Genomic DNA, 14,784 nt, shown 5'->3' on the forward strand with positions numbered 1-14,784 from the left:
TCATCCCGCACCATCGCAACTCCGCAACAAACAGCTCCCATCCAAGGGCGGAGCCATCACTTGGGGCAGCTCACGCCTTTCTGCCTGCCCCTGCCTGCATACATTAGCGGTGACAGCAACGACAAAACATAGAATAGAAAAGCCCCACTAAGCTTAAGCCTTAAGCCTCCAATCCACGGTTGGAGATTGGAGCGCGTCCAAGCGGGGAGAGGGGAGTACAAGTGGAAGTCGGCAGCGGTGGTGCGGCGGGTCAAAGTCTAGACTCTTGAGCGAGTCGGTATGGCGGCGGCGGCGGGCAATGTGGAGTTCATCCGCGCGCGCAGCGACAAGCGGGAGTACCGCCGCGTGGTGCTCCCCAATTCGCTCGAGTGCCTCCTCATCAGGGACGCCGACACCGACAAGGTCCGTCCCGGCCGCTGCCGAACTCTCTCTCTCTCTCTCTCTCTCGTTCGTCTCTGCACAGCATGGCGGAGAACGGAGAATGCCCGCTGATTGATCGACGTTTCCTTCGCCTGATTCATTCGGTGTTGTTGTTGTTTCCCATCCATCTCTGTTTGTTCTCAGGCGGCGGCCTGTATGGAGGTCGGCGTGGGCTCGTTCAGCGACCCGGAGGGGCTCGAGGGCCTCGCGCACTTCCTCGGTGAGTTTCAGCTCCCTTCCTCTCCTCTCCTCGCCGTCGGACATCTCGCGAGCGCGAGCGTGGCGTCGCTTCCGGTTCGTTGCGTGTGCGCGTGATCTAACCACTGGATTCCTGGAGCGAGTATTTTCGGGCTAGATAGATAGTGGTTGGGTGGGGTGGGGATTGTTCATTGGGACAGCGGCCCCCAGCGCGGTACTCATGCTTTGCGAGCCGCTGCGGCTGCGCACCGCCATGAGATGAATCTCCTCTCGTCTCCCTTTTGGGATCCGGCTGGGGTCTCTAATTTTGTCTCGGTTGGAGGAATGCTTTGCTTGGTTACTTTTTCTCCTCCTTGGAAGGCGCTCTTCCGCTTTGGGATTTCCTTGGTCGCAATGATGATGTTGGAGATTTTGCTATCTAGTCAACGAATTTTCCTACATGTTGAATGAGTCATTGATTAGTTCGAGTGTCGCCGGAAGAGTTTTGACCGTCGGATCACGCCACTGACGGTTCAGGGTAAAGGTCTGATCAAAAGGTATAAGTACGATTTTTTTTCCCCAGCGTGATGAGTTCAGAACTTTCATGATTTACGGGCTGCACGTTTCCGGCCTATATTTTGCCTTCGTCTATAGCACATTCGTTTACTTCATTCATGATAGTAGCTTCTGAATGTTTCCGAAGTGGCCAGCCAAAATCATAAGTTTTTTCTTTGATCGTGTCGGTATAATTTTGCCTGCTCTGCTCAGTCTGTTTTTCTTTTTTGGGAATAACGCTTTGACTTAGTGATTTCATCGAGAAGTCTAATACTAGTAGTCGATTGGAACAACCGAATTTTTCTAGAATACCATGGCATGATTTGGGGATTAAAGTTTCCAGGGATTCTCAGGAACTATTTGAGGCAGCAACAAGAGTGGAATTGGGGAATGGAGAGGTTCGAACTTCTGGTCTGATCCATGGCTTCATGGTTGCCGGCCTAAAGTTCTTGCTCCACGGGTATTCGAGGCCACCAGGAGGCAGGCGGGGCTTACAGAGTTACAGTTGCTGAGGGGCTTGCCAACGCATGTTGGATCAGAGGGATTAACCCTAATCTGAGCAATGATGGCATCCAGGAATTTCTCCACCTCTGTGACGCTCTGGACAAGGTGGTGCTCCGAGAGGGACAGGATCGCTTCCGTTGGTCCTGGTATAGACGAAGGCGGGTGAGTACTCCGTTTGATCGGCGTTGTTTGAGAGAAGAGTGGAGATGGCGGGATCTGACTTGATTTGGGATTCCAACGGTCTGATTCGATGCAAATTTTTTTATGGCTTGCATGCCGGACAAGGTGCTGGACTGCTGATCGCCTGGAGTGGCGAGGGTTTGATCATCCGGATCACTGCCCGTTATGTGAGCGGGCGCAGGGCAAGTCTGGTGGAAGATTCTATGTGCTTGGGGCGCAATTCAGTGGTTACCGGATGTGGAGTCATCCTTGTCGGATTGGTGGGAGAATGTTCGCCACTGACAGTTCAGGGTAAAGGTCTGATCAAAAGGTGTTACGATTTATTTTTCCCGCGTGATAAGTTGAGAACTTTCATGATTTACGGTCTGCAAATTTTCAGCCTATGTTTTGCCTTCGTCCATTATAGCCGCTATAAATGTTTCCGAAGAGGCCAGCCAAAATCATAAGTTTTTTCTTTGATGATGTCAGTATAATTTAGTCTACTCTGCTCGACTGGCCCCATAGTTGCTGCCTAGTAGGATCCACGAGTCTGTTTTTACTTTTTTGAGAATAACGTTTTGACTTTATTGATTCATAAAAAAGTCAAATAGATTGGAACGACCGAATAAAAAATAAATAACAAAGATCTGCGATAAAACCAAAAGCTCCATCAAGTTTTTTTAAAGTCAAGGTCTTGGTTTTGTCTGGTGTGTGCATTCTGTCAGTAAGCGGGAACAACACAAAATAATTCTACTACTCAATACACATGTGGAGCAGTACCAATTTTTGTGCATGTGACAAGTAGTTGAGTGCAAAGTAAAGTAGTAAGCCATTTGGATGGAGGAAATGAGCACCAGATGAATGTTAGTTGCAATCAATTTTTTTTTCTCTTGAGCATTTTTTTCTCCATTCTGTTTTTGTCTTGATTTATTCGTGAACTTACTTGCAGAGCATATGCTCTTTTATGCCAGCGAGAAATACCCTGGAGAACAAGATTATACAAAATATATCTCAGAGGTACCTTCTATTAATCAACTCCAAGAAAACATTCAACCTCTTTTCATTTCTTCATATGTTTGCTTGCAAGTCTTACTTGCACTAAAATCCTCATACCCTGACACAACCATATCAGATTTGTAAGAATTTGACGCAGATGTAGGGTTCCTTGCATCATATATGCTGGGCAGTCAGAGAATAACACATAAGATAGGGAACATGCGAAAAAGAACTGTGTTAACGTGTGTAGGTGCTATTGGCACATCACAGCTGATATCAGTGCATTGCAATTAACATCATGCAAGGAATTCACAATTGTACTATAGCCCTCCCCTCCATTGTGATTGCCAAGTGCTGACATCTACTTGCTATGAACAGAGGTCATGCTTTTGGCTCAATTGTAGCCTTTCATGTTCTCAAGCGAAATACATCTAGCACTGAAGATAAAGTGCACACTCGCCAATATTCTACATTGTTGTGGTGCCATTACACGGAATGGTGAATGCTGTACAGAGAAGTAGCACAAATTTCCTGACTAGCAACAATTTTGTTTTTAAGTTTATAAAGGGGTACACCCCTTCTATGATTTTTATTTATGGGACCTAGTTCTTTTCGAACAGCTGAAATATTCTGTTTAATGCTTGGGAGTTACATACAGTGCACTTGCATTATATATTTTTTGAGTGTTTGGCATGTTGTGAAAATATCAGCATGGCGGTTCTTCCAATGCCTTCACATCCTCTGAGACAACGAATTTCTATTTTGATGTTAATGTGGACAATTTCGAAGAAGCCTTAGATAGGTAACTTTCTTGGTAGTATTCTGTTCAGTTGATGCTTGCACATTGAATAAGGTCGTGATATCTGTTCTGCAGATTTGCATGGTTCTTTACTGAATATTAAAATAAGGAGGTGATTTCTGTTGTGCAGATTTGCCCAGTTCTTCATTAAGCCACTGATGTCGCAGGATGCTGTGCTTAGAGAGATCAAGGCTGTTGATTCTGGTGGGCATTTGCTTTTATACATGGTGGTACTATCTTTTTTTTAGAAAATGGAAGCTTTATTACCTCCGGCCTCTGCATCTAGGAGTCATATGGCCTAAAGTCTTACATTATTTGTGACAATTTGAAAACACATGCCACCATCAAAAAGTGTGACAGGCCACACATGAAACCGATCTACATACTAAGTAACCTAGAGCTAGCACGCCACCCAAACCAGGACATAAACTCCCTGGTGATCCACTCTAGTCGCTTGGCGCCAAACTCCATCGGTTCCTTGTGCTGCACCTTTTGTAAGAATGCCCATAATCGCAGCCAATTTGTACATAAGAGAAACACCTGCATACAAGAATGCACTTTATGACAAAGCTTATGACAATCACTTTATGTTTACACTGTTTTATTTGAAGTAGTAAGAAACACATTAGTGGCTAACGTTGTTTTTCGTTGCCCTTACAGAACACAAGAAAAACTTGTTGTCGGATGGATGGAGAATGTATCAGGTACTTCAAAGTCTCAACCTTCGTATTTAGACACATCAGAATATTCTTCTGTTGCAACACTATGTGATATTATCATCAGATAATCGCTAAAGTAAAGGCTCTTTACTTACAATTACAAGGTGTGCTTCTGCTTCCATAATAAAAATATCTGGCACAAACTAAGCCCAACTTCTGGGCAGAATGCCATTTTACTTTCGTGTAAATCATATTTGGCATGATTTAAGACTGGTGTATCCTCAGAATAATCTGTTATATCGTTAGCCCTGCTGCACAGTTGCTTCAAACTTGAAATTTCTTTCTGCAGCTTGAAAAGCATTTGGCTTCAAAGGATCACCCTTACCATAAATTCAGTACTGGTAAGCAATTCTTGATGTTCAGACATTGCTAATAGCCTAATACTCATCCACCTAATTAGGATTGTTGTTTTGTATACTGGTGAGCATGCAAAACAACAGGAAGTTTCTGTTTTCCTGTGTTTCACCTCTAAATATATCTAGAAAAGGACTAATGTGTGACCGTCGGCGTGCGACCGATCCGGCACCATCCGATCATATGGCCTGCCCAGTATGCGATCATCTGGTCTGCCAGGATGCATCGGCATGCGGCGGATCCCACAGCTACTAGATGGTGGCGCCAAATTTCTTCCGTTCACAGTGCTCATTAGATTATAGGATATATCTATGAGATTCAGATATCACTTTTTTTAATTAACAAAAATAGAATGTTAAATTTGCTCATGCATACTTTTTAAATATCTAGTTGTGCATCCCTCATAAGAAATCTCCTTGTGGAATTTGCGTCTTATTTGCGTGAATTTCTGTCATTTATTTTTATCAGGAAGTTGGGAAACATTGGAAACTAAACCAAAAGAGAGGGGATTGGACATCAGACTTGAGCTTCTCAAGTTCTATGAGAACTATTCAGCGAATCTTATGCACCTTGTTGTTTATGGAAAGGGTAAATTACCCAGGCTAGTCAGTTTTGTCATAACTAAACGGCAAAACCTATTTGATACTGATAAAGTTATTTTGTAGAGAGTCTCGATTGTATTCAGAGCTTAGTGGAAAGCTTGTTTATTAACATAAAAAACACTGACCAGAGAAGCTTCAAATGTCCAAGTCAACCTCTTTCAGCAGAACATTTGCAGGTAACTTGAAACAACACCGACCACATCAAAGTGAATGTAAGAATGGCAAACGATACGTAATTTAGCGTGCTTTCTTTCTTTTTCATGAAGCTTCTCGTCAAAGCAATCCCAATAAGAGAAGGCGACTACCTAAAAATATCATGGCCAGTCACACCAAACATCCACTTTTACAAAGAAGGCCCTTGCCGCTATCTCAGTCATCTCGTTGGGCATGAAGGCGAGGGATCCATCTTCCATATTATAAAGGAATTAGGTAAGTTAAGTTCAACAGTATATTGTTGTGAATATTCTTTTTCTGGCATTATCTTCTCAAACACTGGTCATTCTTTAGTTTCTTTCTTGTGTCAACTTGTGCGTGATCTGTGACATGTCCAATTTAGGATGGGCCATGGACTTGGTGGCTGGCTCTGGCAGTGACAGCAATGAATATTCTTTTTTCTCAGTAGGCATGAGGCTCACTGATGCTGGTCATGGTGAGTTCCCACCCTCATTTTGTTCTCTTAGAATTGAAACGACTATTTCATTTTGTGATTTTAGGCACACATTTTGATATTATTTAGTAACCATCTGATGTGCACATACAATAATTTCAGAACACATGGAGGATATCATTGGGTTGGTCTTCAAATACCTCCACCTACTAAAAGAAGATGGAATCCATGAATGGATATTTAATGAGGTAATAGACAGATGCATCGTTTATCCAATTGTGGGTGCCTATTTCCTCTTATCAGTACAAAGTTGCCTAGTTCCTCCTAGGCAATCTATTGAGTTATGTTTATCTAATTTTTCTAATTATGTATAGATTTATTTGATTGATTATGCTTATTATATGTACTCCCTCTGATCCTAAATTCTTGTCTCAAATTTGTTTAAATATGGACGTATCTATTCTTAAAAAACGTCTAGATACATGTAATATTTCGTCAACAATTTAGGATCGGAGGTAGTATTTACTTACTTTGAATATCAACAACATTGAACCTGGACTCTATTGGGTTCTTTTAACAAAACAACCTCATTGGATGTTTTTTATTTCTCGAGAAAACGCAAAAGCATTGCATCTCAATGTATTGAAAAGGTGGAAGAGTATTTACAGGCCTAGAGAGGCCAAGTGTTTTTTACATGTAGTTAAATAAATTTACATGCTAACATGTTTATTATTTTCTAGCTTGCGTCGACAAATGAAACAGCATTCCACTATCAAGACAAAGTCCATCCGATCAGCTATGTGACCGGTACTGTCTCAGGCATGCGGGTATATTCTCTAGAGCTCATTACTTATTTCAGAACTTTCCTCATAATAAATAATTTGGAATCTAAATTCTGAAATCTTGGGGAGATGTTTGATTAATTACAATCTCATGTACCAACTCCTCTACGTCTAGAATTTCAGTGGCTGCAAAATATGTTGAACTGTAGCTTTTCTTTGTACTTCAGGAGTGTCTTCTTTCTTTTATTTGAAATACTTGTGAACTGGCTTGCAGTTGTTTCCACCAGAGGAATGGTTGGTTGGAGCATCATTGCCGTCGAAGTATGCGCCAAATAGAATAAATATGATTCTTGATGAGTTGTCATCTGAAAGAGTAAGGTATGTGTACACAGTTCAGATGGCAGCTCTGTGTTTCTTTTCTTTCTCAAAAACAGATTTTGCATTAGAACAATATGCTGAGAAGGCGTGAATTTCAAAAACTACAAATGTGGAAAAGACCTAAACAAAAACCCGAAATAGAAGAAAACTGGAACTGCAAAAACCAAGATAACCAAAATGTAAGAAGGCAAAGGACTAGATAGCTGGGATTTGTGGAGGCGAACGGCCTTTAGTTATGCTTCGTTGATGATGTCCTGTGTTGAGTTCAGCCTAACTCCATCGAAGATGCAGGCACAGTCGCGTGTTGTGCTGCAACCAAGGTTCTTGGCTGCAACCCATGCTCCTTGAAATGGTGAACCAGATTTGGGGCGAGAAGGGGAAGCCAATAAGGAGATTGTCTCATTGGCTTGGTCACATATGTGACAGCCTTGATTCTTTTTACTTCTATCTGCGTAATCTCATTTCATGTCGACATATAAATGCCTATATCTGGATGTCTGTCATTAGTAAATCATTAACTGATACCGGGACTCATCGATGAAGAACTATCATTGAACATGACCTAACTTCATATCTTACTGTTTTTCTAATAAGTTTATTTGTAAAATGATCCGCAGTTATGCACATAAATTAGCATACAAAGCTAAATTACATGCCTTACATTTTTCTCTGATGCAATATTTCTCTGTCTCTAGAATACTCTGCGAGTCTAAAATTTTTGAAGGAACTACGAACTGTGCTGAGCCCTGGTACAATACATCATATTCTGTTGAAAATGTCACTCCTCAAATGATACAGGTTTGGTTCACCCCTCCCACCCCCTTTCCCCCACCACACACACCGGTATCTCATCTTCCAAATTTAATTTCCCATCTTGTGCCTCTTTTTGGCAGCAATGGATTCAAAAGGCTCCTACTGAGAAGCTCCATCTCCCAAAGCCTAACATTTTCATCCCAAAGGATTTATCTCTTAAAGAAGTGTGCGACAAGGTAAAATTTAGAGGAACTTGTTTGTTTTGTGTTCACATCTTTCAGTTTGCACACTTTGCATGAATTTTTAAAAAAATTCAAATGTTCACATAATATATTGATTTTGATAAAGTTAGAACTGTTTCACCAGGTTAAGTTTCCAACAGTATTAAGGAAGACACCACTTTCACGGCTTTGGTATAAGCCCGACATGCTGTTCTTCACTCCGAAGGTTAACGTTATAATTGATTTCCACTGTCCACTGTCAAGCCACTCCCCTGAAGCAGCCGTATCTACAAGTCTCTTTGTTGATTTGTTAGTCGATTACTTGAATGCTTATGGTAAGTAATAATTCGGAAATTATGTGAATATTTGCATATTTTACAGTATTGAATGAATCCGTTGAGGGGTTGCTCCCTCCAACTTTAAGTCCAAATATACACTGACAATTAGATTCTGCCTTTTGCAGCTTATGACGCTCAAATTGCAGGTTTATTCTATTCGATATATCTTACTTCTACTGGATTTCAGGTTTTTAATTCAGTTACTACTTAATATGTTCCTTTCTGTTTCCTATGAGTGTTCCAGACAGCTAAATTGCTTTCTACTAGAAAAAATCTCCATGCTATCTGCTGCATTTTCATGCATTATGATGTTGCTGGTAGTCAGCCAATTTTGAATCAGAACTCAAACCCTTACCTTCCTATTTTTGAAGGTCGCCGTATGTGGTTACAATGACAAGATGAGAGTTCTACTGCATGCCATAATGAAACAAATAGCAACCTTTGAAGTTAAAGCAAACAGGTTTTCTGCCCTGAAGGTCAGTGGTGGATCCTTCTGTTTCCTTGCTAATTGTCATAATTTTGGTTCGGCATAATTATATATTTACTTGGTCTCTTTGTCATCTACGTTGTGTGGATCAACTTAAAGGACTGCAGAATTCACTTCAATCAAACTCTAGTCATCTATTTACTTGCAAAGTTGCAAACTAATAGATATATAAATTTTAAGTTGTGGACATGATATTGTTAGAACTAAAAGCATAAATGTTTCCACAACACTCTGGACATGATTGTTTGAAATTTATGGCAAACTTTTATCAAACATGTAATAGAGGGTTTAGACTACAGATTTATTTCCACAAGTACGGCAATCTAGATATTGCATAGAAAATCAAGAATTTCTTAAAGGTTCATACTCAACATTGTGTTTTATCGTCATGCAGTAATCTTAACGCTAATCTCAGTTCCCACCATTGTGCTTTCTCTTTGTTTATTTATTTATCACCTGTCAGCACATTATTTAAACAGCTAAATTTAGTCGTACTGTATGATATAACTTGTTTATAATGGTATAGTTGGTAATGCTCAGTGAGTAACACTTCATCAGGTACACTTTTAACCACATAAGTTTATGATAAAAACAATGTAGCCGTAACACTAGCAATCTATAGCATACAACTCCTTTTGGCCCAAACGGTAGCACATACGGGTTAACCTTTTGGGCGAAGTCAGTGTTGACTATGGAAGCTCAAACGAGGTGATATGCATAGCTTATCTCGTGTGGGGTTTGGCGTTATAATAATTTTTAGGGAGGGTGTTACAACAATTTATTCTCATGAAGGTTGATTTGAGATTGCAGAATATTATTGCTCTCTGGATTCTTAATCGGTGCCTTTGAAACTACTGTGAGGATTCCTTTCATGGCTAATTTTTTACCATCTTGTCATTACAGGAAACTTCTGTTAAGGATTATCAAAATTTTAACTTCAGCCAACCATATTCTCAAGCTTCATACTATCTCTCATTAATATTGGAAGAGACAAAATGGCCTTTGGTTGAGAAACTTCATGCTCTTTCTAAGCTCGAGTCAGATTCTCTTGCAAAGTTTGTGCCACACTTGCTATCAAAGACATATTTGGAATGCTACGTTCAAGGTTCGGTGAACTTTTATGTCAATAATCACCAAAATATATTTCCAGGACTGGACTGGACTTGAATCCCAGTTGTGCTTATTTAATTCATCTTGCAGGGAACATTGAACCAGGTGAGGCTGAGTCTATTGTCCAGGAAACTGAAGATACTATATTTAATACCCCCAATTCTGTATTCAAATCCATGTCCCCATCACAATATCTGGTTAAAAGGGTTATCATGCTTGAAAATGAGTTAAAATGCTACTACCAAATTGAGGGTTTAAATCAGAAGAATGAGAATTCATCAATTGTCCAATACATTCAGGTATAGGTTCCTCCTAAACTTTGATGCAGTGAATTAATGTTATCCAAGGTATTACTTGTCAGTGATCAGTACTTCTTATCTTTGTTGCAAAACTGATGGGCACCGCGCCTATTACTGGTAATGCTCAACCGAGTAGTAGTTGGAACAATGTGGGGAGCACTGTTTGCAGCTCTCCACTCAGTAGGGGACACTTCAAAACAATTGGAGATTTCTACTTTTTCCTACTTCAAACATTATTGTGAAATATTGACTTACATGCAAAATTAAAGCCAAGTCCTCCAATTGAAACATATTTAGATTTATAAGCTACACTAATCCCTAATGTGAAGTTCCTGAACAATCCCGGTGTTACCTATAGTATTGTACTAGGAAACCTTCTGCAAGAATTTCTGCATCCCTTGCACTGCATCATGTGTGGTTTGTTTAGTCCACTATAACCAAGTCACTCGGGACTAGATACATTTCGGCCAGGCCTAAACATGTAGACTTAAAGGAACTGCAAGTGTTGTGGTAAAATATTTCTCTTGCATCAATGGTTGATAGAAATCATCTTCTGGGATTTGCTCAGCTTCTGCAACTAGGATATACGAGACACTATGTGAGATGTCAGCATTACCCATTGCTACGCTCTAAACTGATTGCCAGGAATCGACTATATCGTCAATTTCTTAAAACAATCCATAAAAATGAGGTCAAGAAAGTACAAAGGTAAAACAATCCACCAAGTGATGCTCTAACCACTCAATAACACATCAGATTGATGTGATACAGTGATACCATTGAGCATGAGATTCTGATATTTACTGTATAAAATATGGCAACGTTTTTGTTCTGTTAACTTTCTTTAAAGGATTATAACATGCATTTAGGTGCGTGTTCGAGGAAACACGGAGCAAGCGTGTGTTCAGGGGAAAAATTGAGTTGCATATTGTCCTAAAGAAAACTGAAGAAATGTCCCATGTCAAGTGCATAATGTTCTATGAGGCGAAGCATGCCAGTTTACTAACTACTAAGCATATTTGAACATTCAGGTTCATCAGGATGCCGCCATTTCAAATATCAAACTTCAGTTGTTCTCTCTAATTGCTAGCCAGCCTGCTTTCAACCAGCTGCGGACTGTTGAGCAACTTGGGTATATAACATATCTTTCAACCAGGTATATGTTGATTTTGACGTTTTGACGTGTTTTACTTGTCCTTTCAAGAGAAACATGTAGATTTTATTTGCATTGGTCATTTACAATCCTACCTTACTAGTATATCCTAATCCATCAGATCTGATCGTGGAGTTCGGGCACTCGAGGTTGTTATTCAATCCACTGTAAAGGTACAGGCTCAAAGATATAGTAATAAGTACGGCAATTTTGCTGCTTTCTCCTACTAATCTTGTAATATGCAATCCTAGGATCCTTCGTACCTTGATGCTAGAATTGATGAATTCTTTAAGATCTTCGAAAGCAAAATCCATGAGTTGTCTGACAAGGATTTCAAGGTTTGTGGCTTCAGTTGGCACTTCAGAATTAATTGAAGTTCCAGGTTTTTCTAACTTAAATATGATGTACCATGTCAAATTTTCCATCTATTTTCGTAAGTACTTATGGTAGATTTGTTCCACATACCACATCAGGGCATCAGTTTCTTCTTCAAAACAAAAACTTTTTGGCATTAATGCAGCTCACTTTGACATTGACGTGTTCTTTTGACAGAGAAATGTCAAATCACTTATTGATTCGAAACTGGAGAAATTCAAAAACTTGTGGGAGGAATCTGGCTTCTACTGGGGAGAGATTGAATCCGGAGCTCTCAAGTTTGATAGGATTGAGTCAGAGGTAAGTGTTTTTCTTTCAGGCAACAATACATAACCGTGATTAAGAGGAAAATGCATAATTTTGAGGCAGACAAGAAAACAAAATACTCCCTCCGAAAGTTAAACACGTCGCTCTTCTTTCCAATGAAAGATGAAGGTTGTGTCACCGTGAGATAACTGACCTCAAAATAAATTTGCAGGTTGCTCTTCTAAGAGATCTCACGAAAGAAGAATTCATCGAATTCTTTGACCAGTACATAAAAGTTGATGCGCCTCAAAGGCGGACCATAAGCGTGCAGGTCTTCAGCGGCAACCATTCGGCAGAGTTTAAGAAGGCTATCACCGAAGCTGACCCACCCAAAACTTACCGGATTACCGACATATTCGGCTTCAAGCGATCAAGACCTCTGCACCCCTCGCTGAAGGCAGGTCCAGGCCGGGTCACAATGGACTAACAGCTCACAGCTATGCGCTGCTATACATTTTGTGTTTCCTGTAGTGTAGTATATAGCCTGCGCGCATGCATGAACTCAATTCTGATTTACACGACTGCACAATGCTATTCATCCTGTATGGCTGTATGGATCGAGTTACCACGTGTTGCCATTTTCAGAACAAATCTACCTGCAGTAGATAACCATATATACTTTTTTGTTTGTATGTATTTCTTCAGACAACTATACACACTATATGTACAATAGCTTTTTACGGTAACCGAAAATTAATTTGAACTGTCATGCAAATGATGCGTGTATCCTTATATGATGATGATGCGACCATCTTCGCCAACCCCTCCTCTTCTGAGCTGGCTGCAATTAAACGTATTCTAGAAGATTTTGGGGCCGGCCATCTCGGGGCTGCATACCAACCTTTCTAAGACCAGCATCTTCCCCATCGCTTGTGACAAACATCAATGTGGATGAGCTGATGGTCTCCTTCCCGGCAAAGTTGGAATGTTTCCCATGCAAATATTTGAACCTTCCACTTCACACAAGGAATCCACGAAGGATCGACTTCCAACTGCTTATTGACGAAGTTGCAGGACGCTTCAGCGGTTGGAAAGGAGGACTTCTACAGGTCGTGCTACCCTCGTCAAATCTACCTTATCTGCAATTGCTACCTACCACCTCACGTCTTCGACTTGCCTGCCTGGTGCTGCAAAAGAATTGATAAAATTAGGCGCTTGTCAATTGAAAAACGGTATCCTAAAGACCTAGGAGGCCTCGGGATCCTTGATCTTGAGAGGTTTGGGTGTGCTCTCAGACTGAGATGGCCGTGGCTAGAATGGACAACGCCTACTGGACCTTGGAATGGAACCAAGACTCCTTGCAATGCCAAGGATATGGATCCGTTCAGATCTTCCACGGTGGTTACTATTGAAAACGGAGAGAAGGCTTCCTTTTGGCATGATTCTTGGCAAGATGGTGCTTCACTTCAATCTCTCTTCCCCAATCTCTTCGCCATCGCGACTAGGAAAAACAGAACCATCAAGCATGAGCTGCAAAATGATAATTGGATTAAGGCCTTGGTGGGCATCTCCATGATTGAGCAGCTTTTGGAATTTGTCGCCCTTGTTGAAATTGTTGAGGGGGCGCAGCTTCAACTTGACACCCATGACTCCATTCGGTGGAGATGGACGGACGATGGTAGATATCCCGCGTCTTCAGCTTATAAAGCTGAGTTTGTGGGCGTCCTATTACGCGATTCTTCAAAAGTCTGGAAAGCGGTGGCTGAACCGAAATGCTAATTCTTTGCATGGACTGTTCTTCATAAGAAGATCTTGACAGCCGATAATCTTGTTGCCAGGGGATGGGAGAATGAAGAACGCTGCGTCCTCTGCTCCTCTTCACCGGAAACGGTGCAACATCTATGCATGAGTTGTACATTCCTCAAATATGTTTGGGAGACGTTGAGGAGATGGAATTGGAATTTTGATTCCAAAATCGACAGAACCTTCAGCATCGATGAATGGTGGGATGCGGATAGAGCGCTAATAACTAAGGAGAAGAAACGTGAGATGAATCGCCTTCTCATCTACACCATTTGGAACATTTGGAAAGAAAAAAAATCGACGTATCTTCTCAAATGAGATGAAAGAGCCTGAGGAGGTGGCGCATATTATCCATGAAGATTTTAATATGTTTAGGAGGGCAACCTTGCCAGGGTGGGTCGCATGTTGTAATTTCAGATAACGAATAATTTTCTTATGATGTCGTATGGGGGTATTCTCGCTAACCTTAACCCTCCAAGGTTAGCGGCATTCTTTTCCTTCTTTAATGAATGGCAGAGCTACTGCCATCTTTTCCTAAAAAAAATTTGAACTGTTCATTTTTAATAATCTAAGGGCTCGGATTTTTGCTACTTTTTGCTACTCTAATTTAGATTTTTGGAGTAGTCCGTCAACGTGAAATGGTATTACCGCTGAAGGAGGCGGAGGCGGGTACATGTACCTTTACTTTCGGGAAATCAATAAAAAAAATCATGCAAATGGATTGGTCGGTCCGAGTTAGTCTTACTAAATGGAACTTAGCGTTGTGGGGTCGTCATGTATTGCGTGACTATAAATGGAGTCGTTGTGTACAATTCATATCACGATGTGCATCATACTGTACTGTCACGAAAAGGATCTCTACCTAATGTTATGTTGTCTACCTACATTGACTTCGCTAGTGCTTTTTCTTCTGCTGGGTCTGGTAGGTGCCGAAACCCAGAAATACC

At 40.9% G+C, this 14,784-nt stretch overlaps 1 protein-coding gene across 8 annotated transcripts; it reads left to right on the forward strand.

Moving 5' to 3' along the window:
* On the forward strand, positions 1 to 12,809 carry LOC100846895 (insulin-degrading enzyme-like 1, peroxisomal). 8 transcript variants are annotated; one of them, XM_003564303.4, is made up of 26 exons: positions 1 to 402; positions 565 to 640; positions 2,765 to 2,832; positions 3,522 to 3,613; positions 3,741 to 3,814; positions 4,271 to 4,314; positions 4,619 to 4,670; positions 5,152 to 5,271; positions 5,349 to 5,461; positions 5,552 to 5,714; positions 5,842 to 5,934; positions 6,055 to 6,140; positions 6,633 to 6,719; positions 6,949 to 7,052; positions 7,748 to 7,850; positions 7,946 to 8,041; positions 8,172 to 8,361; positions 8,490 to 8,551; positions 8,736 to 8,840; positions 9,755 to 9,956; positions 10,052 to 10,260; positions 11,292 to 11,416; positions 11,535 to 11,586; positions 11,665 to 11,751; positions 11,966 to 12,088; positions 12,267 to 12,809. In XM_003564303.4, exons 1-26 carry the CDS (start codon positions 280 to 282, stop codon positions 12,519 to 12,521), a joined length of 2,904 nt encoding a protein of 967 aa, XP_003564351.1. In that variant the 5' UTR covers positions 1 to 279; the 3' UTR covers positions 12,522 to 12,809. The 8 variants fall into 8 exon arrangements, with proteins under 8 accessions (XP_003564351.1, XP_014754910.1, XP_010232429.1 ...); XM_014899424.2 differs by lacking the exon at positions 3,522 to 3,613 and having other exon boundaries at positions 2 to 402; XM_010234127.3 differs by lacking the exon at positions 2,765 to 2,832 and having other exon boundaries at positions 2 to 402.
* Positions 12,810 to 14,784: the final 1,975 nt, after the last annotated feature.

Source organism: Brachypodium distachyon, chromosome 2, assembly GCF_000005505.3.
Source record: "Brachypodium distachyon strain Bd21 chromosome 2, Brachypodium_distachyon_v3.0, whole genome shotgun sequence".
In the NCBI taxonomy this organism is placed as follows: Eukaryota; Viridiplantae; Streptophyta; class Magnoliopsida; order Poales; family Poaceae; genus Brachypodium; species Brachypodium distachyon.